A 24,089-nucleotide genomic window follows, 5' to 3' on the forward strand; every position below is an offset into this window, starting at 1 on the left:
CTTTCCTGGTTTTAGGAGGTTCCTGACAAGCTCGGACAACTCCTTGGCTTTTTCCTCCGGGAGAAAAACCTTTTTCTGAACCGTGTCCAGAATCATCCCTAGGAACAGCAGACGAGTTGTCGGCATTAACTGGGATTTTGGAATACTCAGAATCCAGCCGTGTTGTTTTAGCACTTCTTGAGACAGTGCTAATCCCCTCTCTAGCTGTTCTCTGGACCTTGCCCTTATTAGGAGATCGTCCAAGTATGGGATAATTAATACGCCTTTTCTTCGAAGAAGAATCATCATCTCGGCCATTACCTTTGTAAAGACCCGAGGTGCCGTGGACAATCCGAACGGCAGCGTCTGAAACTGATAGTGACAGTTTTGTACAATGAACCTGAGGTACCCCTGGTGTGAGGGGTAAATTGGAACGTGGAGGTACGCATCCTTGATGTCCAAGGACACCATAAAGTCCCCTTCTTCCAGGTTCGCTATCACTGCTCTGAGTGACTCCATTTTGAACTTGAACTTCTTTATGTACAGGTTCAAGGACTTCAGATTTAGAATAGGTCTTACCGAGCCGTCCGGCTTCGGTACCACAAATAGAGTGGAATAATACCCCTTTCCCTGTTGTAGAAGAGGTACCTTGACTATCACCTGCTGAGAGTACAGCTTGTGAATGGCTTCCAAAACCGTCTCCCTTTCGGAGGGGGACGTTTGTAACCCTCCTTTATCTCTGATAAGGTTACCCAATCTACTAATGTGCCTCCACCCAAGCTATTGCTTTAACAACAGGCTGCCTGGGATGCCTGCTTTTCTCTCTAATAGGTAAATGTGATAATTATTTTATCTATAAAGATATATGTATATAAGTAAATCACAAAAATAACTCATGTACCTGTTCTTCTTTTCAGCTCTTCATTCAACGTCCAACAGACAGTAAGTGGTAAGTATTATATTTTTAATAACGTATTAACCATTCCTACACATATATCAATATAATACACACAATAGGTATAATATAATATTCTTTAGCTACCCCACACTCCTATACAATTCATTTGCATGCAATACACAAAAAAGTATCTGGTTATAACCTTACTAAAAAAATAGAGTGACCCGGGCACTCTGTAATTTTATAGACATGCGCAAGTTGGGGCCCATAAATACCTTTGCATATTAGCAATTCTAGATTCTAATATATATCAGTCTCTCAATTCAGGTCTCTTTTATCCCCTAACCTTGGGTAATAACAAAGTCTTTTATATGAAAGTAAAGTCTTTATAGTTGGTTACATTAAAGTTAACTCTCTTTCCTTACTTTGTTGCCAATACTCTGCAACTGGCCAACTTAGCAGAGTGTACAAATAGAAGAAACAGTGTATCTCCTCTGTGTCTTATGAATTACTGTGCTGGCATCTAGCAATAAATAGTATCCAGTTTGTTGCATCCAGCTCAATATTTCAGTAGCTTACAGTCTTCAAATATATAGACTTAAATATCTCTGGAATATGCTTTAATATCTCTCTCTCTCCTATTGTTCATTTCCGTCTATAAATTTTAGTGGTTTTAATGTTCTTTTCTTGTCTTTCTCTCTAATATCCTAATGTTTACTCAACTACATAGGCAGTTTCATCTCCTGTGTGTATATAAACATACACTATTATGATCTCCATTGCTGTAATGGTTAAAGTAACAGTCCTTACTTGTCTTCTTCCTGGCTGTTTACTTATAGACAGTTATAGTAATTTACTGTATATTCTACTTCCATGGATATGAGGGAATACAATTTTAACGGAGTAGACTGAATACAGCAATAGTTAGTCACTATTCTCTGTCCATATTTTAGTTAAAGTCTCTTGCCAAAATCACTTTACTTCAGTATATATGCTTTGTTTCCTTTTTAGCAATAACTCCCTGCAGCTATTATGACATTCTGTGTGATCTGGCTCCAGTACCTGCTGATAAGGCTGTCCGAGACTATTGGCTAGTCTTGAACATATATAAATGGGAGGTAAATAAGTTCTTCTCTCCCTCTATAATGGCTTTACTGTAATGGTAATATTCACTATAGCCAATTGTTATTTCTGTCTACGGTGCAAGGTGCAGTAAATAAATTGTGTCACTTACACCTCCTTATAGCAGCTGCTGCAGATGAGTGCTCCCCCGACTCCTCCCTGATGTCCTCTGATAGGCTTCTGGACTGCCTTGTGTCTGGTGCAGGCTGCGCATCTAATTGGCTCCCTTCTGTTACTATGGAGCTGCGTCCTCTCCCGGCTATGGCTTCCGCTCCCGGGGCTTACAACAGCTCAGCTGGAGCCTCTCTGGCCATCTCTCCAGACCGCTCAGCTCCTTTCTGCTGCCTTCACTGCAATGCCGCACGCTGGCACACCCGGAGCCCTCCTGGCCGCTCTCCTCTGTCTGCCAGCAGCACCTCTACCTCCTCCTCCACCGCCCCCCTTCGGGAACGGGTAAGCCTGGTGCTGGTGCAGCTACTCGGTATCCAGTACTGCCGCTTGTATGTTTACAGCATACAGCGCTCTGGATGACCAAGTGCCCACACTGACCAGGGGAACAGCAGTCTGCTCTATGCTAACGGGAGCGCCTATTTATATCTTTATCTGCCCGCTCGCGGACTCCCTCTCTGCACCCGGCACTTTAAACTACCTGCTCGCGGATTCCCTCTCTGCACCCGGCACTATTTACCGGCTCGTGGACCCCTCTCACTCTATGTCTATCTATATTACCGGCACGCGCAGGTCTCCGTCCTTTGCACACGGCCCCCCCTCTTTCTGCACACGGCCCTATTTACCGGCACGGGGACCTCTCTAGTACAATGACAACAGCATTAGCTTATTGCGCCCTCCCTCTCTTTAATTAATTAAATATTCTTTTATTTTTTACATAACACAACAACAACAAATTACATATTCCTTCCTTTCTAAATAATATATACAAGTTAATACATTCATATACCCTAGTTTATAAATCATATTTGCATTTACACTATTATTTAACCTAATACTAGGTTACATACTCTCCCCCTGGTGATCCAGTATAAGTTATCAGCTGGGTCACCACCATATATATATACCTTGAAATCTCCCTTTCTCAAATTTTACGGAGTAATCATTAAAAATATGGCCACATTGATACAGTACTCATATGTGTAGCCCTGGGTATTATACTGGGTATTCCTAATTGGTCGTAAGTAAGTATAGCAGGAGGGCGACACACCCTTTTTTGCTTATTCCATACCTGCTCCTCCTCTAACTCACTATAAGAATGTGAAACTCTATCAGAGCTATCTGACACTCTTTGATTTTCAGTATTGCAATATTCCAGATTTTCTTCCCAGGGATTATCATTATTTAACTCTTGGATTCTACCTTCCACATGTTCTAAAGGATCCTCATTAACATGTTCATCAGTAAATTTGTCAAAACCCAAACATTCATCCTTATAATAATACCCTTGTATCTCTGACTCATCATCTATGTCATCTACAATACTTAATTCATTATGTATTGCATTTCTATTTCCCGTTCTTTCATTAGTTGTGCGGGTAGTATCATTTAATTCAAGCCCTTCTAACCGAACTTCTTTCCCTATAGGTAATAGATGCTGCCTATGATATGTCAGTATCCTGTTTTCTCCTGACTCAGGCTTGATCTTGTATACAGGTAAGTTTGAAAGTTTCTCAACAATCACGAAAGGATCTTCCCTCCACCTATTTGAAATTTTAAACTTTCTAGGTGTCCCTAGGTGTCTCAGTAAGACTCGATCCCCCGAAACTAACTCATGGTCACGTATTCTCCTGTCATATCTGGTCTTATTTTTTAATCCCAATTTCCTGGCTGCACATTCAGCTATATCATAAGCCTCCTGTAGTTCCTCCCTTAACTTCTTTATGTATTTTATGTGAGAGATAGCAGGTTTGTCACTAGTGGATATCCCCATACATACATCTATAGGAAGCCTGGCTTCCCGACCAAACATTAAGTAGTAGGGAGAATACCCTGTGGCTTCATTTTGTGTACAATTATATGCATGTACTAAACGGTCAGTATGTCTTTTCCAGTACCTTTTATCAAGAGGATTCAATGTTCCCAACATATCCAACAAGGTTCTGTTGAACCTCTCAGGTTGGGGGTCCCCTTGTGGATGATATGGGGTTGTCCTTGATTTAGTTATTCCACAAATTGCACAAAGCTCTTTTATTAGTTTACTTTCGAACTCTCTACCTTGGTCAGAGTGAAGTCTGTTTGGAAGACCATAATGGATAAAAAATTTGTTCCATAATGTGTTTGCTACAGTAGTTGCCCTTTGATTTGGTGTTACATAGGCCTGGGCATATCTGGTAAAATGATCAGTTATCACTAATATGTGGCATTTCTTTCCTGGTTCTACTTCTAATGACAAAAAATCCATACATACCAAGTCCATAGGCCCACTACTTTTAAAATTTACCAAAGGGGCAGTTTGTCGAGTTATTGTTTTACGAATTACACAATTTCCACAATTTCTACAATAGTTCCCTACTTCTTCCCTCATCCCTGGCCAATAAAACCTATCAGAAATTAACTTAATGGTTTTATCATATCCTAGATGGCCATGTTCATTATGCAAAGCTTTCATTACTGTAGTCCTATGCTTTGAAGGTAGTACCAACTGTCGTTTTTCCCTTTCCCCTGGTTCTTTGAATATACGATATAATATTCCATTTTCTAGGAATAATTTGTTCTTTTGTCTTTCCAATAACTTAGCTCCCTTCGAAACAGAGGGTGAATTAACATTCCAATTTTGTTTCAATCTTTCTATTGCATCTTTTATATCAGGATCTCGACTTTGATCAGTCCGTATCTGGCCTCTCCTAAGTTTTGGCAATCCTTCTAATTCTAAATTACTTAGCCAACAATACGATAATGGAAGAGCTTTAGAAGTGGCCCCTAAAAAACTCAACCCTTCTCCTGGCATCATTTCTCCAATTTGTATTCGGTGACATATCCCTTTCACATCTCCCATGGGTACTTCAATCCATTCCTCCTCACTGTTATTGTTTTCTTGATTTGGGATCCTGGACAACGAGTCAGCATCGATGTTATTAATTCCGGGTCTATATTTTAAAGAAAAGTCATACAGGGACAATGCTGCCAGCCATCTATGTCCGGTAGCATCGAGTTTTGCTGTTGTTTGTATATACGTTAAAGGGTTATTGTCAGTGTGTACCTCAAAGGGCACACCGTACAAATAGTCATGAAATTTCTCCACCACACACCACTTTAAAGCTAAAAATTCTAATTTGTGTGTGGGATAGTTTCTTTCACTAATAGACAAGCCCCTGCTAGTAAAAGACACAGGTCTCAGTTCACCTTGTTGCTTCTGATATAACACCCCTCCTATTCCTCCTTGGGAAGCATCAGTATGAAGTACATATGGAATGGTCGGGTCAGCATAAGCTAAAACTGGGGCATCAGTTAATTTCCTTTTTAAAGTCTGAAATGCTAATTCACATTCACAGTTCCATCTACCCCCAAAAAGTTCATTTGGTTTGTACAAGTGTTTAGAACTAGGTTGAATTATCTTTCTTCTATTAGTTGAAGGATAACCTTTGGTTAAATCAGTGAGGGGTTTTGAAATTTTAGAATAATTCGGAACAAATCTACGGTAATAACCGCAAAACCCCAGAAAAGATCTGAGTTCCTTTAATTTAGTAGGACGGGGCCAATTTTTTACAGCGTCTACCTTTGCAGGATCGGTTGACACCCCTTCTCTGCTTACTATATGTCCCAGGTATTTAACTGAAGACCTGCACAACTGGCATTTATCCATTGATAACTTCAGTCCTCCCTCTATCAGTCTATCCAATACTTTTAAAAGACGGATATTATGTTCAGAAAGAGATTTCCCAAAAACAATTATGTCGTCCAGGTAAACAATAACTTCTCTATAGTTCATGTCTCCAACAATTCGTTCCATAGTCCTTTGAAATGTTGCCGGGGCTCCCTTTATACCTTGTGGCATTTTTAGGAACTCAAAAAATCCTAATGGGCAGATGAATGCAGTTTTTTCTCTATCCTCAGGACGCATAGGAATTTGATAGAATCCATTCCTTAGGTCTAACACAGAGAACCACATACTCCCTTGTAAACAATCTAATGCCTCATCAATTCTAGGAACTGTATATTGATCTGGGGCTGTTCGGGAATTTAATGTCCTATAATCTACACACATACGAATTTTTCCATTTTTCTTTCTTGCAATTACAATCGGGGAAGCGTATGGACTACGGGACTCTATGATGATTTGGTTCTCCAGTAATCCCTTCAAGTGTAACCTAATGTCTTCAAAATCTGCAGGTGCTATCCTACGGGATCGTTCTCTAAAAGGACTGGTATCATTTAATTTTATACCATGTTCTACCCCCTTTGCTTCTCCTAAATCCCACTCTCCAATTGAGAATGCTTGTTTTCTGCGTTCTAATTCCTCAGACAAAAGAATCTTATCTTCCTTTGTAATATCGCTTTCCTGAAAGCAAATGTCAAATTCATTTCTTCTTTCATTTGAAACATTCTCCTGTGGTGCTAACCCTACCGGCAATGCCTGTCCTACCTCTGTACACCGTTCATCTTCTCTCTGACACCAATTAGATAATATATGATACAATTGAGTATTTGTTCCTACAATTACAGGAAATTCATCCCTTCCTCCCTTTATTTCAGGACATATAAGAGCGATAAACGGTACTTCCAACGACTTCTGGTATGTTTCCCCTTCAAACTCAAGATTTACTTGTACGTATCCCAAATAAGGGTACTTTTCAATACTTAATCCCCATATGACCAACCCACTTAATGGTTTTATGGGTACATCAGATAAATGGTCATTATACCATGTTTCAAAAATAATTGATACTTGAGATCCACTGTCTAATAGTACTTTGCACCTATTCCCGTTAATAGCTGCTGGGACTACAGGTGCAGGTCCTAGTAATCCCTCAGGCACTTTTCCGTTCCACCAAGAATTCCCCATTGCACAATAACTGACTTCTAGGGGGACTGTGCGGGGTTCACAGTCCTCCCTTGATCGTTTCCCTGCCCAGAAAGAACATCCCTATTAGTGTTGGGATTATTTGTAGAGGCCCGTGTAGAAGATCCATCAGTAAGGACATTGCATTCATAAGCTCTATGTCCTATCCTTCCACATTTAAAACATCCTCTTCCTCTATTATTATAGCTATTTCCTCTTCCCATTCCCCTTATATTTGTATTGTTATTACTTCTAAGAGAGGAATTTCCTAAACTTCTATTCTCATGAGATGCCATAAATTGCTCCAGCTTCTTGTTCTGCTCCTCTATCATTTTAACTATTCTTTCCTCAAAGGGATCGACCTCCACAGAGGGTTGAACAACCTTAACCTTTTTTACTGTTCTTTCTCTCATTTCAATTAGTACTTCTTCTTGTTTAATTTCTTTTAATAATTCATTAAAAGTGGGGGAGGGTTCCCTTATTCCTGAACATCGTATTTTCTGGGCTACCGAGTCAGCTGTCAATGCCCCCCTCAGTAGCTGTTTCATTCTGCTTCTATCTACTTCATCTCGGTTAATCCCACCCTTTTCTACAATTTTGTATAAGAGTTTGTCTATTCGAATTAAATATGCACTTAACTTCTCTCCAGGCTCCTGGAAAGTGTGGTGTAACCTGGATGTTAAATCTCCCACATCCTCCAAAGTGCCGTAGGCATAATCTAAAGCCTCAAAATAAGTTTCAAGATTTGCCTGTGGATTACTTCGTCTAGCTGCCTGTATTATTCCCATGGCCGGTCCTCTTAGGCTTTCTACTACTCTCTGCCTTTTAATTTGGTCTGGACACTGCCACTCCTCTGCTTGCTGTACAGCAGCTTCTTTCCAGGCTTCATATGTTTCTTCGCCTAAAGGTACAGGCACTGTCCCTGAGAATATCCTTAATCTCCTATAACTTCCTTCATAGTGCCAACGTTCCAATTGAGTAACCACTCTATCTACCATAGTCTCAAACTGCGACCCATCTACATTTTCACCATTTCCTTGCATATTATTGTTTATATTATCTCTCCCAGATGTATCAACAGAAGTAGATATATGTGCATTAATAGCTTCCTCATCTTTTCTCTTAGGCCAAATAATATACCATCGCCTCCCAATTTCTTCATTTGCCATTATCATCATTGGTATTAGACATGGATCTAACTCCCTTTCAGCTTCTATTAGTATTGCTATTTCTCCTCTCCATTTGTCCACAATCCTGGGTCTTTTAACTCCATACAATTTATCTATAATTGTCCTTATAACTTCCTCATCTGAAAATTCTGAAAAATCCCCGCCTATACCTATGCACTTTTTAGGATTTTTTTCTTTTTGCATACACCAAGTGTATATATCCTCTCCTATTAAATTCTCCATTACTCCTATGTTCAATCTCAGCAGACTTGCCTCCAATATGTAACCCTCCTTTATCTCTGATAAGGTTACCCAATCTACTAATGTGCCTCCACCCAAGCTATTGCTTTAACAACAGGCTGCCTGGGATGCCTGCTTTTCTCTCTAATAGGTAAATGTGATAATTATTTTATCTATAAAGATATATGTATATAAGTAAATCACAAAAATAACTCATGTACCTGTTCTTCTTTTCAGCTCTTCATTCAACGTCCAACAGACAGTAAGTGGTAAGTATTATATTTTTAATAACGTATTAACCATTCCTACACATATATCAATATAATACACACAATAGGTATAATATAATATTCTTTAGCTACCCCACACTCCTATACAATTCATTTGCATGCAATACACAAAAAAGTATCTGGTTATAACCTTACTAAAAAAATAGAGTGACCCGGGCACTCTGTAATTTTATAGACATGCGCAAGTTGGGGCCCATAAATACCTTTGCATATTAGCAATTCTAGATTCTAATATATATCAGTCTCTCAATTCAGGTCTCTTTTATCCCCTAACCTTGGGTAATAACAAAGTCTTTTATATGAAAGTAAAGTCTTTATAGTTGGTTACATTAAAGTTAACTCTCTTTCCTTACTTTGTTGCCAATACTCTGCAACTGGCCAACTTAGCAGAGTGTACAAATAGAAGAAACAGTGTATCTCCTCTGTGTCTTATGAATTACTGTGCTGGCATCTAGCAATAAATAGTATCCAGTTTGTTGCATCCAGCTCAATATTTCAGTAGCTTACAGTCTTCAAATATATAGACTTAAATATCTCTGGAATATGCTTTAATATCTCTCTCTCTCCTATTGTTCATTTCCGTCTATAAATTTTAGTGGTTTTAATGTTCTTTTCTTGTCTTTCTCTCTAATATCCTAATGTTTACTCAACTACATAGGCAGTTTCATCTCCTGTGTGTATATAAACATACACTATTATGATCTCCATTGCTGTAATGGTTAAAGTAACAGTCCTTACTTGTCTTCTTCCTGGCTGTTTACTTATAGACAGTTATAGTAATTTACTGTATATTCTACTTCCATGGATATGAGGGAATACAATTTTAACGGAGTAGACTGAATACAGCAATAGTTAGTCACTATTCTCTGTCCATATTTTAGTTAAAGTCTCTTGCCAAAATCACTTTACTTCAGTATATATGCTTTGTTTCCTTTTTAGCAATAACTCCCTGCAGCTATTATGACATTCTGTGTGATCTGGCTCCAGTACCTGCTGATAAGGCTGTCCGAGACTATTGGCTAGTCTTGAACATATATAAATGGGAGGTAAATAAGTTCTTCTCTCCCTCTATAATGGCTTTACTGTAATGGTAATATTCACTATAGCCAATTGTTATTTCTGTCTACGGTGCAAGGTGCAGTAAATAAATTGTGTCACTTACACCTCCTTATAGCAGCTGCTGCAGATGAGTGCTCCCCCGACTCCTCCCTGATGTCCTCTGATAGGCTTCTGGACTGCCTTGTGTCTGGTGCAGGCTGCGCATCTAATTGGCTCCCTTCTGTTACTATGGAGCTGCGTCCTCTCCCGGCTATGGCTTCCGCTCCCGGGGCTTACAACAGCTCAGCTGGAGCCTCTCTGGCCATCTCTCCAGACCGCTCAGCTCCTTTCTGCTGCCTTCACTGCAATGCCGCACGCTGGCACACCCGGAGCCCTCCTGGCCGCTCTCCTCTGTCTGCCAGCAGCACCTCTACCTCCTCCTCCACCGCCCCCCTTCGGGAACGGGTAAGCCTGGTGCTGGTGCAGCTACTCGGTATCCAGTACTGCCGCTTGTATGTTTACAGCATACAGCGCTCTGGATGACCAAGTGCCCACACTGACCAGGGGAACAGCAGTCTGCTCTATGCTAACGGGAGCGCCTATTTATATCTTTATCTGCCCGCTCGCGGACTCCCTCTCTGCACCCGGCACTTTAAACTACCTGCTCGCGGATTCCCTCTCTGCACCCGGCACTATTTACCGGCTCGTGGACCCCTCTCACTCTATGTCTTTCTATATTACCGGCACGCGCAGGTCTCCGTCCTTTGCACACGGCCCCCCCTCTTTCTGCACACGGCCCTATTTACCGGCACGGGGACCTCTCTAGTACAATGACAACAGCATTAGCTTATTGCGCCCTCCCTCTCTTTAATTAATTAAATATTCTTTTATTTTTTACATAACACAACAACAACAAATTACATATTCCTTCCTTTCTAAATAATATATACAAGTTAATACATTCATATACCCTAGTTTATAAATCATATTTGCATTTACACTATTATTTAACCTAATACTAGGTTACATACTCTCCCCATACTGGATCACCAGGGGGAGAGTATGTAACCTAGTATTAGGTTAAATAATAGTGTAAATGCAAATATGATTTATAAACTAGGGTATATGAATGTATTAACTTGTATATATTATTTAGAAAGGAAGGAATATGTAATTTGTTGTTGTTGTGTTATGTAAAAAATAAAAGAATATTTAATTAATTAAAGAGAGGGAGGGCGCAATAAGCTAATGCTGTTGTCATTGTACTAGAGAGGTCCCCGTGCCGGTAAATAGGGCCGTGTGCAGAAAGAGGGGGGGCCGTGTGCAAAGGACGGAGACCTGCGCGTGCCGGTAATATAGAAAGACATTGGTTACACGTTGGTAAAGCAGACTTCAGGAAACGGCGAGGCGGATCTGTCTCTAGTTCCAACCTGTACCCCTGAGATATTATCTGCAGGATCCAGGGATCTACCTGCGAGTGAGCCCACTGCGCGCTGAAATGCTTGAGACGACCGCCCACCGCCCCCGAGTCCGCTTGAGAAGCCCCAGCGTCATGCTGAGGCTTTTGTAGAAGCGGGGGAGGGCTTCTGTTCCTGGGAAGGAGCTGCCTGTTGGTGTCTCTTCCCCCTTCCTCTGCCTCGTGGCAGATATGAATATCCCTTTGCTCTCTTGTTTTTAAAGGAACGAAAGGACTGCGGTTGAAAAGTCGGTGTCTTTTTCTGTTGGGGAGTAGCTTGAGGTAAAAAGGTGGATTTCCCGGCTGTAGCCGTGGCCACCAAATCTGATAGACCGACTCCAAATAACTCCTCCCCTTTATACGGCAAAACTTCCATATGCCGTTTTGAGTCCGCATCGCCTGACCACTGTCGCGTCCATAAACTTCTTCTGGCCGAAATGGACATAGCACTTACCCGTGATGCCAGTGTGCAGATATCCCTCTGTGCATCACGCATATAAAGAAATGCATCCTTTATTTGCTCTAAAGACAGTAAAACATTGTCCCTATCCAGGGTATCAATATTTTCAATCAGGGACTCTGACCAAACTACTCCAGCACTGCACATCCAGGCTGACGCTATAGCTGGTCGTAGTATAACACCTGTATGTGTGTATATACTTTTTTGGATATTTTCCATCCTCCTATCTGTTGGATCTTTAAGTGCGGCCGTCTCAGGAGAGGGTAACGCCACTTGTTTAGATAAGCGTGTGAGCGCCTTATCCACCCTAGGAGGTGTTTCCCAGCGCGCCCTAACCTCTGACGGGAAAGGGTATAAAGCTAATAACTTCTTTGAAATTAGCATCTTTTTATCGGGGGCAACCCACGCTTCATCACATACATCATTTAGTTCTTCTGATTCAGGAAAAACTATAGGTAGTTTTTTCACACCCCACATAATACCCTGTTTAGTGGTACCAGTAGTATCAGCTAAATGTAACGCCTCCTTCATTGCCAAAATCATATAACGTGTGGCCCTACTGGAAAATACGGTTGATTCGTCACCGTCGCCACTGGAATCAGTGCCTGTGTCTGGGTCTGTGTCGACCGACTGAGGCAAAGGGCGTTTTACAGCCCCTGACGGTGTTTGAGGCGCCTGGACAGGCACTAACTGATTGTCCGGCCGTCTCATGTCGACAAACGACTGCTTTAGCGTGTTGACACTATCCCGTAATTCCATAAATAAAGGCATCCATTCTGGTGTCGACCCCCTAGGAGGTGACATCCCCATATTTGGCAATTGCTCCGCCTCCACACCAATATCGTCCTCATACATGTCGACACACACGTACCGACACACAGCAGACACACAGGGAATGCTCTTAACGAAGACAGGACCCCACTAGCCCTTTGGGGAGACAGAGGGAGAGTTTGCCAGCACACACCAAAAGCGCTATATATGACAGGGATAGCCTTATAATAAGTGCTCCCTGTATAGCTGCTTTTATAATATAATTTTTGCCACTATTTTGCCCCCCCTCTCTTGTTTTACCCTGTTTCTGTAGTGCAGTGCAGGGGAGAGACCTGGGAGCCGTCCTGACCAGCGGAGCTGTGTAAGGAAAATGGCGCTGTGTGCTGAGGAGATAGGCCCCGCCCCTTTTCCGGCGGGCTCGTCTCCCGCTCTTTAGTGTATTCTGGCAGGGGTTAAATATCTCCATATAGCCCCGGAGGCTATATGTGAGGTATTTTTTAGCCAAATAGGTTTTCATTTGCCTCCCAGGGCGCTCCCCTCCCAGCGCCCTGCACCCTCAGTGACTGCCGTGTGAAGTGTGCTGAGAGGAAAATGGCGCACAGCTGCAGTGCTGTGCGCTACCTTTAGAAGACTGAGGAGTCTTCTGCCGCCGATTCTGGACCTCTTCATGTTTCAGCATCTGCAAGGGGGCCGGCGGCGAGGCTCCGGTGACCATCCAGGCTGTACCTGTGATCGTCCCTCTGGAGCTGATGTCCAGTAGCCAAGAAGCCAATCCATCCTGCACGCAGGTGAGTTCACTTCTTCTCCCCTAAGTCCCTCGTTGCAGTGATCCTGTTGCCAGCAGGACTCACTGTAAAATAAAAAACCTAAGCTAAACTTTCTCTAAGCAGCTCTTTAGGAGAGCCACCTAGATTGCACCCTTCTCGGCCGGGCACAAAAATCTAACTGGCTTGGAGGAGGGTCATAGGGGGAGGAGCCAGTGCACACCACCTGATCGGAAAGCTTTACTTTTGTGCCCTGTCTCCTGCGGAGCCGCTATTCCCCATGGTCCTTTCAGGAACCCCAGCATCCACTAGGACGATAGAGAAAGTTTTTAGGTTCTTTATTTTCAGTGAGTCCTGCTGGCAACAGGCTCACTGCATCGAGGGACTTAGGGGAGAGATTTTCAACTCACCTGCGTGCAGGATGGATTGGATTCTTAGGCTACTGGACATAGCTCCAGAGGGAGTCGGAACACAGGGCTCGCCCTGGGGTTCGTCCCGGAGCCGCGCCGCCGACCCCCCTTGCAGATGCTGAAGATGAAGAGGTCCGGAACCAGGCGGCAGAAGACTCTCAGTCTTCATCAGGTAGCGCACAGCACTGCAGCTGTGCGCCATTGTTGTCAGCACACTTCACACAGCGGTCACGGAGGGTGCAGGGCGCTGGGGGGGGGGGCGCCCTGGGCAGCAATGTATAATACCTGTATGGCGAAAAATACATCACATATAGCCCTTGAGGCTATATGGATGTATTTAACCCCTGCCAGATATCTAAAACTCCGGAGAAGAAGCCCGCCGAAAAGGGGGCGGGGCCTATTCTCCTCAGCACACAGCGCCATTTTCCCTCACAGAAAGGCTGGTGGGAAGGCTCCCATGATCTCCCCTGCACTGCACTACAGAAACAGGGTTAAAACAGAGAGGGGGGGCACTGATTTGGCGATATGTATATATATTAAAATGCTATAAAAGGAACACTTATATAAAGGTTGTCCCTGGATAATTATAGCGTTTTGGTGTGTGCTGGCAAACTCTCCCTCTGTCTCCCCAAAGGGCTAGTGGGTCCTGTCCTCTATCAGAGCATTCCCTATGTGTGTGCTGTATGTCGGTACGTGTGTGTCGACATGTATGAGGAAAATATTGGTGAGGAGGCGGAGCAAATTGCCTGTAATGGTGATGTCACTCTCTAGGGAGTCGACACCGGAATGGATGGCTTATTTATGGAAATTACGTGACAATGTCAACACGCTGCAAGCCGGTTGACGACATGAGAGGGCCGGCGAACAAATTAGTATCTGTCCAGGCGTCTCAAACACCGTCAGGGGCTGTAAAATGCCCATTTACCTCAGTCGGTCGACACAGACCCAGACACGGACACTGATTTCAGTGTCGACGGTGAAGAAACAAACGTATTTTCTTTTAGGGCCACACGTTAAGGGCAATGAAGGAGGTGTTACATATTTCTGATACTCCAAGTACCACAAAAAAGGGTATTATGTGTGAGGTGAAAAAACTACCTGTAGTTTTTCCTGAATCAGATAAATTAAATGAAGTGTGTGATGATGCGTGGGTTTCCCCCGATAGAAAATTATTGGCGGTATACCCTTTCCCGCCAGAAGTTAAGGCGCGGTGGGAAACACCCCTCGGGGTGGATAAGGCGCTCACACGCTTATCAGAACAAGTGGCGGTACCATCTACGGATAGGGCCGTACTTAAGGAGCCAGCTGATAGGAGGCTGAAAAATATCCTAAAAAGTATACACACACATGCTGGTGTTATACTGCGACCAGCGATCGCCTCAGCCTGGATGTGCAGAGCTGAGGTGGCTTGGTCGGATTCCCTGACTAAAAATATTGATACCTTTGACAGGGACAGTATTTTATTGACTATAGAGCATTTAAAGGATGCATTTCTATATATGCGAGATGCGCAGAGGGATATTTGCACTCTGGCATCAAGAGTAAATGCGATGTCCATATCTGCAAGAAGATGTTTATGGACACGACAGTGGTCAGGTGATGCAGATTCCAAACGGCACAAAGATGTATTGCCGTATAAAGGGGAGGAGTTATTTGGGGTCGGTCCATGGGACCTGGTGGCCAGGGCAACTGCTGGAAAATATACAGTTTTTTACCCTAAGTCACATCTCTGCAGAAAAAGACACCGTCTTTTCAGCCTCAGTCCTTTCGTCCCTATAAGAGTCATATCTGCCCAGGGATAGAGGAAAGGGAAGAAGACTGCAGCAGGCAGCCCATTCCCAGGAACAGAAGCCCTCCACCGCTTCTACCAAGTTCTCAGCATGACGCTGGGACCGTACAGGACCCCTGGATCCTACAAGTAGTATCCAAGGGGTACAGATTGGAATGTCGAGAGGTTTCCCCCCTCGCAGGTTCCTGTAGTCTGCTGTACCAATGTCTCCCTCCGACAGGGAGGCAGTATTGAAAACAATTCACAAGCTGTATTCCCAGCAGGTGATAATAAAATTACCCCTCCGACAACAAGGAAAGGGGTATTACTCCTCACTATATGGTGGTACTGAAGGCTAGGTGAGACCTATTCTAAATCTGAAAAATTTGAACACTTGCAAGGGTTCAAATCCAGATGGAGTCACTCAGAGCAGTGATAGCAAAGAACAAGGGGACTATATGGTGTCCCGGGACATCAGGGATGCTTACCTCCATGTCCCAAAATTTGCCTTTTCTCACCAAGGGTACCTCAGGTTCGTGGTACAGAACTGTCACTATCAGTTTCAAGACGATGCCGTTGGATTGTCCAAGGCACCCCGGGTCCTTACCAAGGTAATGACCGAAAGGAGGATTCGTCTTCAAAGAAAATGGACGACCTCCTGATAAGAACAAGGTCCAGAGAACAGTTGGAGGTCGGAGTAGCACTATCTCAAGTAGTTCTACGACAGCACGGGTGGATTCTAAATATTCCAAAACCGCAGTTGTTCCGACGACACGTCTGCTGGTCCTAGGGATGATTCTGGACACAGTCCAGGAAAAGGTGTTTCTCCCAGAGGAGAAAGCCAGGGAGTTATCCGAGCTAATCGGGATCCTCCTAAAACCAGGAAAAGTGTCAGTGCATCATTGCACAAGAGTCCTGGTAAAAATGGTGGCTTATTATGAAGCGCTTCCATTCGGCAGATTTCACGCAAGAACTCTTCAGTGGGATCTGCTGGACAAATGGTCCGGATCGCATCTTCAGATGCATCAGCGGATAACCCTATATCCAAGGACAAGGGTGTCTCTCCTGTGGTGATTACAGAGTGCTCATCTTCTAGAGGGCCGCAGATTCGGCATTCAGGATTGGATGCTGGTGACCACGGAGGCCAGCCTGAGAGGCTGGGGAGCAGTCACACAAGGAGTGTGATCAAGTCTGGAGAATTCTCTCCACATAAATATACTGGAGCTAAGAGCAAATTTATAATGCTCTAAGCTTAGCAAGACCTCTGCTTCAAGGTCAGCCGGTATTGATCCAGTGGGATAACATCACGGCAGTCGCCCACGTAAACAGAAAGGGCGGCACAAGAAGCAGGAGGGCAGTGGCAAAACTGCAAGGATTTTTCGCTAGGCGGAAAATCATGTGATAGCACTGTCAGCAGTGTTCATTCCGGGAGTGGACGACTGGGAAGCAGACTTCCTCAGCAGGCACGACCTCCACCCGGGAGAGTGGGAACTTCATCGGGAAGTTTTCCGCATGATTGTGAAACGTTGGGAAAGACCAAAGGTGGACATGATGGCGTCCCGCCCGAACAAAAAATGGGACAGGTATTGCGCCAGGTCACGAGACCTTCAGGCGATAGCTGTGGACGTCCTGGTAACACCGTGGGTGTAACAGTCGGTGTATGTGTTCCCTCCTCTGCTTCTCATAACCAAGGTATTGAGAATTATAAGACATAGAGGAGTAAGAACTATACTCGTGGCTCCGGATTGGCCAAGAGGGACTTGGTAACCGGAACTTCAAGAGATGCTCACAGAGGACTAATGGCCTCGGGAGCTAAGAAGGGATTTGCTTTCAGCAAGTACCATGTCTGTTCCAAGAGGAACCGTGGCATCGGCCTTTAAGAAAGGACCTGCTCCAGCAGGGACCTTGTCTGTTCCAAGACTTACCGCGACTGCGTTTGACGGCATGGCGGTTTGAACGCCGGATCCTAAGGGAAAAGGCATTCCGGAAGAGGTCATACCTACCCTGGTCAAAGCCAGGAAGGAGGTGACCGCACAAAGTTATCACCACATGTGGTAAAAATATGTTGCGTGGGTGAGGCCAGGAAGGCCCCACGAAAAAATTTCAACTAGGTCGATTTCTGCACTTCCTGCAAACAGGAGTGTCTATGAGCCTCAAATTGGGGTCCATTAAGGTTCAAGTTTCGGCCCTATAGATTTTCTTCCAGAAAGAATTGGCTTCAGTTCCTGAAGTCCAGACGTTTGTCAAGGGAGTATTGCATATACAGCCCTTGTGTGCCTCCAGTGGCACCGTGGGATCTCAACGTAGTGTTGGGATTCCTCAAATCATATTGGTTTGAACCACTCAAATCTGTGGATTTGAAATATCTCACATGGAAAGTGACCATGCTGTTGGCCCTGGCCTCGGCCAGGCGATTGTCAAAATTGGCGGCTTTGTCTTACAAAAGCCCATATTTGATTTTCCATTCGGACAGGGCAGAACTGCGGACTCGTCCCCAGTTTCTTCCTAAGGTGGTGTCAGCGTTTCACCTGAAACAACCTATTGTGGTGCCTGCGGCTACTAGGGACTTGGAGGACTCCAAGTTGCTAGACGTTGTCAGGGCCCTGAAAATATATATATATATATATATATATAATTCCAGGACGGCTGGAGTCAGAAAGTCTGACTTGCTGTTTATATTGTAGGCACCCAAAAAGCTGGGTGCTCCTGCTTCTAAGCAGACTATTGCTCGTTGGATTTGTAGTACAATTCAGCTTGCACATTCTGTGGCAGGCCTGCCACAGCCAAAATCTGTAAATGCCCATTCCACAAGGAAGGTGGGCTCATCTTGGGCGGCTGCCCGAGGGGTCTCGGCTTTACAACTTTGCCGAGCAGCTACTTGGTCAGGGGCAAACACGTTTGCAAAATTCTACAAATTTGATACCCTGGCTGAGGAGGACCTGGAGTTCTCTCATTCGGTGCTGCAGAGTCACCGCACTCTCCCGCCCGTTTGGGAGCTTTGGTATAATCCCCATGGTCCTGACGGAGTCCCCAGCATCCACTAGGACGTTAGAGAAAATAAGATTTTACTTACCGATAAATCTATTTCTCATAGTCCGTAGTGGATGCTGGGCGCCCATCCCAAGTGCGGATTGTCTGCATTACTTGTACATAGTTATTGTTACAAAAAAATCGGGTTATTATTGTTGTGAGCCATCTTTTTTAGAGGCTACTTCATTGTTATCATACTGTTAACTGGGTTCAAATCACAAGTTGTACGGTGTGATTGGTGTGGCTGGTATGAGTCTTACCCGGGATTCAAGATCCTTCCTTATTGTGTACGCTCGTCCGGGCACAGCACCTAACTAAGGCTTGGAGGAGGGTCATAGGGGGAGGAGCCAGTACACACCATGTGATCCTAAAAGCTTGCTTTTGTGCCCTGTCTCCTGCGGAGCCGCTATTCCCCATGGTCCTGACGGAGTCCCCAGCATCCACTACGGACTATGAGAAATAGATTTATCGGTAAGTAAAATCTTATTTTAAATCTATTCCATCCGCTCATTACACTTATACAGTGTGTCAGCATGTTCATCAGGGATATATATATAGATATATATAGATATATATATAGGACCTCATTCCGAGTTGTTCGCTCGTTCTTTTTCTTCGCATCGGTGCGATAAGTCGCAAACTGCGCATGCGCAATGTTCGCAGTGCGCCTGCGCCAAGTAAATTAGCACAAAAGTTTGGTATTTTACTCACGGCTTAACAAAGTTTTTTCATCGTTCTGGTGATCGGAGTGTGATTGACAGGAAGTGGGTGTTTCTGGGCGGAAACTGGCCGTTTTATGGGTGTGTGTGAAAAAATGCTACAGTTTCTGGGAAAAACGCGGGAGTGGCTGGAGAAACGGAGGAGTGTCTGGGCGAACGCTGGGTGTGTTTGTGACGTCAAACCAGGAACGAAAAGGACTGAACTGATCGCAGTGGCAGAGTAAAGGGGGGTACACACGGAGGGATCCGTGCTTAAAATCTAAGCAATCTTGCTAGATTGCTTAGATTTTAAGCACGGATCTGCCGTGTGTATGCCCACCAGCGATAGCGATGCGCGGCGCATCGCTATCGCCGGTGCTAGATTGAGCCTGCATGCAGGCTCAATCTAGCGGGTCGCTCACTTCACCATTGTGTGAAGTGAGCGGCCCCCCGTCGGCTTTCCCCCTCGCTCAGCACATCGCGCTGTGCTGAGCAGGGTGAGAGATGTGTGCTGAGCGGTCTGTGTTAAGATCGCTCAGCACACATCTCTCCCGTGAGTACCCCCCTTAAGTCTCGAGCTACTCGGAAACTGCAAAGAAATTTCTATTCGCAATTCTGCTAAGCTAATATTCACTCCCAGAGGGCGGTGGCTTAGCCTGTGCAAAGCTGCTAAAAGCAGCTAGTGAGCGAACAACTCGGAATGAGGGCCATAGTGTGATGTACCCTCTGGGATAGAAGGATTATAGAGTTCAGCAAGAAGTTGTGGGCCCATAGCACAGATTCCCCCAATTTAGGCACGTATATGGGTTTTTGGGGTAAAACGGCAGCAACATCTTGCTCCCCCGCTGGAAGAATCTGTGGAGATATGATTGTCCACACCTGCACTTTGGGTATCTGTGTTCGGAGACCAATTTAATAAAATCTAAAAATACTTTTGCTTTATTATTTGAAAATACTTAGCGGTAAAAAATTTTTTGAAAAACTTTCATTTTGACACAAATTTAGACTGTGAACTTCGAATGGGTCCCGCAGTGTTACTGCAAACGTGTTGTGATCACCATAGAGTGTGCGCCATTCTATCACATTGAGAAGCGATTTTTCCGTTTTTCGAGCAAGTCTAGCTGGGAGTATGGAGTCCTCTGGGCAAGCCCACCCTCCACTGCTGTCACATCTACCCATATTGCCCGCTGGGGCTGGGCAGAGACGCAGGTCTTAGGATGCCCGGCCCAGCAAAGATGCAGAGGCTGCAGTGAAGTTTAATGCTCAGTACACACTGTCAGAGGGGGCATCAAGCAATCTGTGGGGGTAACACCGTGACGGGGTAATTTTTTGCACATTGATCAGGGACTTTTGACCGCTTCCATTTTTATGAACTCTGTACTAGGAAAAGGAAAGTTTGTTCTTTTTGCTGGGGGCACTCGTATGCAGTACTGAATCTGAGCTTTTATTAGGGATTCTCTTAAATACCCTATGAATTAGTTTCATATGTATTGTCACCTAATTGTCCCTGTTTCCCAGTACTTAGAGATATGTTCCCAAATTACCAACTGTGAAGACCCAATTCTATGCTGTGCACAGGAGGTGCTGCTGGCACTAGCTATTAGTATTCTCTGCACTGTGTAAGCTAATGTATATTTATAAGGCTGAACCAAGATGAATTGTAATGTAGCCTATCTATTCAGCGGCTGAGTCTAAATCCAAGGAACCTGGCCAAATCTAACCCTAACCCTCCCCCCACCGGTGCCTAACCCTAACCTCCCCTCCCACTGCCTTACCCTATCTGCCCCCCCCCCTCCCCATGCCTAATCCTAACCTCCCTTCCTGCATCCTAACCCCTCCCCCTAAGTCTCTCTCCTGCAGCCTAACCCTGACCTCCTCCCTAACCTTTTCTCCCGCAGGCTAACCCTAACCCCCAGTGCCTAACCCTGACCTCCCCTCCTGCAGCCTAACCCTAACTTCCTTCCTAACCTTTTCTCCCGCAGGCTAATCCTAACCTCCCGTCCTGCTGCCTAACCCAAACCTCCCCCCCAAGTGCCTAACCCTAACCTCCCCTCTTGCTGCCTAACCCTAACCTCCCCTCCCACAGCCTAACCCTAACCTCCCCTCCTACTGCCTAACCCTAACTTCTCCTCCTGCTGCCTAACCCTAACCTCCCCTCCCACAGCCTAACCCTAACCTCCCCTCCTACTGCCTAACCCTAACCTCTCCTCCTGCTGCCTAACCCTAACCTCCCCTCCCACAGCCTAACCCTAACCTCCCCTCCTACTGCCTAACCCTAACCTCTCCTCCTGCTGCCTAACCCTAACCTCCCCTCCTACTGCCTAACCCTAACCTCTCCTCCTGCTGCCTAACCCTAACCTCCCCTCCCACAGCCTAACCCTAACCTCCCCCCCGGTGCCTAACCCTAACCTCCCCTCCTGCTGCCTAACCCTAACCTCCCCCCCAGTGCCTAACCCTAACCTCCTCTCCTGCTGCCTAACCATAACCTCCCCCCCAGTGCCTAACCCTAACCTCCCCTCCTGCTGCCTAACCATAACCTTCCCCCCCCCCCCCCAGTGCCTAACCCTAACCTCCCCTCCTGCTGCCTAAACATAACCTCCCCCTCCCCAGTGCCTAACCCTAACCTCCCCTCCTGCTGCCTAACTCTAACCTCCCCCCCAGTGCCTAACCCTAACCTCCCCTCCTGCTGCCTAAACATAACCGACCCCCCAGTGCCTAACCCTAACCTCCCCTCCTACTGCCTAACCCTAACCTCTCCTCCTGCTGCCTAACCCTAACCTCTCCTCCTGCTGCCTAACCCTAACCTCCCCTCCTACTGCCTAACCCTAACCTCTCCTCCTGCTGCCTAACCCTAACCTCCCCTCTCACAGCCTAACCCTAACCTCCCCTCCTACTGCCTAACCCTAACCTCTCCTCCTGCTGCCTAACCCTAACCTCTCCTCCTGCTGCCTAACCCTAACCTCCCCTCCTACTGCCTAACCCTAACCTCTCCTCCTGCTGCCTAACCCTAACCTCCCCTCCCACAGCCTAACCCTAACCTCCCCTCCTACTGCCTAACCCTAACTTCCCCTCCTGCAGTTTAAGCCTAACCTCCCCTCCCACAGTGCCTAACCCTAACCCCCCCCCCCCCAGTGTCTAACCCTAACCTCCCCTCCTGCAGTCTAACCCTAACCTCCCCTCCTGCAGTCTAACCCTAACCTCCCCCCCCCCCAGTGCCTAACCCTAACCTCTCCTCCTGCTGCCTAACCATAACCTCCCCCCAGTACCTAACCCTAACCTCTCCTCCTGCTGCCTAACCCTAACCTTCCCTCCTGCACCTCCCCCCCAGTGCCTAACCCTAACCTCCCCTCCTGCAGTCTAAGCCTAACTTCCTTCCTAACTCTAACCTCCCCTCCCGCAGCCTAATGCTGGATACACACTAGACGACCGGCAATCTTTCCGATGGTCGAGCGATTTCACCTTTGCCCCGGACCACGCAAGATTGCCGGTATACACTGGCTGATGTAATGAACAACAGAACATCTTATTCTGTCCTTCATTACACCTCCCTGGCCCGCATGCAATATCTTCAGACTGGCCATATACTGTAGCGCGACCAACCGGAAGATGGCGCATGCGACTCGTGGGAACGCGCAATGGTGCATACGACGATGTGAATGATTTTTCGTTCCAATTCATCTCAAAACAAAAATTGCCTAATTTATCGTCTAGAGTGTACCCAGCTTAACCCAAACCGTAACCCTAACCTCCCAGGGGTGCTGAATTCTACTTGATAAGCAGGCGGGTCACATGGGTATGACATCATCAGAGATCCTTCAGCCCACTTGGATCCAGCGTATACCCTGGAGCTGTCGGCGGGCTGTGGAAGGGACTTCCTGCCTACAGGCCTGTCCTGAAACCATGTGAAAGTGGGATGTTTAACCCTAACTTATCTGCACTTTGCAGGAGGACATGGAACGCCAGAAATTAAAAACAGTGTTTTTATTTTTTTTATAACAGGTGTCACACTTCCCTGACTTACCTTGTGCAGCCGGCCGCTGGTTGTGCCCAAAAACGCCACCGTGTAGCCGCTGACGCTGGACACTGCCACGGAGGTCAAACCCGGTGCCTTGAAGAGCGGCGTCGCAGACAGAGGGCGATTGATAGCTAGCGGGTGCTGGAGATGAGCGGCCCCACAATCCAATTGCTCTTCCTGCAGCTGTGAAGAATAGAGACCAGTGTGAGACAAGGGAAGTGGGTCTAACCACCGCCGAGCGGCACTCACCCACACAACACACTATTATATTATTACAGGCCACGGCTGGCACTATAATCTCAGGCTATTTAATGGAATGCTAGAAGGAAGGGTTTCATCACACACCAGAGGGTCCCGAGGGAAGGACATTCCATCTTATCACATTTTACATCAGTTGAAGATAAAATATGAAATTTTTTCTTTTTAATCGCAGCGTAAATCAGCAATTTCAACAAAAGGTCAAAGAATTCAGCCATTAACCCCGTGAGCGCCAGATTATAAATCACTGAGGCCCTCATTCCGAGTTGATCGCTCGTTATTTTTCATCACATCGCAGTGAAATTTCGCTTAGTGCGCATGCGCAATAGTCGCACTGCGACTGCGCCAAGTAACTTTGCTATGAAGATAGTATTTTTACTCACGGCATTTTCTTCGCTCCGGCGATCGTAGTGTGATTGACAGGAAATGGGTGTTACTGGGCGGAAACACGGCGTTTTAGGGGCGTGTGGATGAAAACGCTACCGTTTCCGGAAAAAACGCAGGAGTGGCCAGAGAAACGGGGGAGTGTCTGAGCGAACGCTGGGTGTGTTTCTGACGTCAATCCAGGAACGACAAGCACTGAACTGATCGCACAGGCAGAGTAAGTGTGGAGCTACTCTAAAACTGCTAAGTAGTTTGTGATCGCAATAATGCGAATACATCGGTCGCAATTTTAGGATGCTAAGATACACTCCCAGTAGGCGTAGGCTTA

General features: G+C 45.5%; 1 protein-coding gene and 1 long non-coding RNA gene across 3 annotated transcripts in view; one reads left to right on the forward strand and one right to left on the reverse strand.

Moving 5' to 3' along the window:
- Nucleotides 1–24,089, reverse strand: part of PLXND1 (plexin D1) — a 199,299-nt gene that overhangs the window by 106,711 nt on the left and 68,499 nt on the right. Inside the window, exon 2 of the mRNA XM_063941225.1 lies at nucleotides 23,126–23,302. Coding sequence (XP_063797295.1) covers nucleotides 23,126–23,302 — 177 coding nt within the window. The remainder of the gene's footprint in view (nucleotides 1–23,125; nucleotides 23,303–24,089) is intronic.
- LOC134958545 (uncharacterized) lies at nucleotides 882–10,653 on the forward strand. 2 transcript variants are annotated; one of them, XR_010187054.1, is made up of 7 exons: nucleotides 882–928; nucleotides 1,889–1,995; nucleotides 2,124–2,452; nucleotides 3,596–3,664; nucleotides 8,657–8,688; nucleotides 9,649–9,755; nucleotides 9,884–10,653. It is a non-coding gene; the product is annotated as an uncharacterized LOC134958545 (long non-coding RNA). The 2 variants fall into 2 exon arrangements; XR_010187055.1 differs by lacking the exon at nucleotides 2,124–2,452.

This window comes from Pseudophryne corroboree, chromosome 9 (genome assembly GCF_028390025.1).
Source record: "Pseudophryne corroboree isolate aPseCor3 chromosome 9, aPseCor3.hap2, whole genome shotgun sequence".
NCBI classification, from domain to species: domain Eukaryota; kingdom Metazoa; phylum Chordata; class Amphibia; order Anura; family Myobatrachidae; genus Pseudophryne; species Pseudophryne corroboree.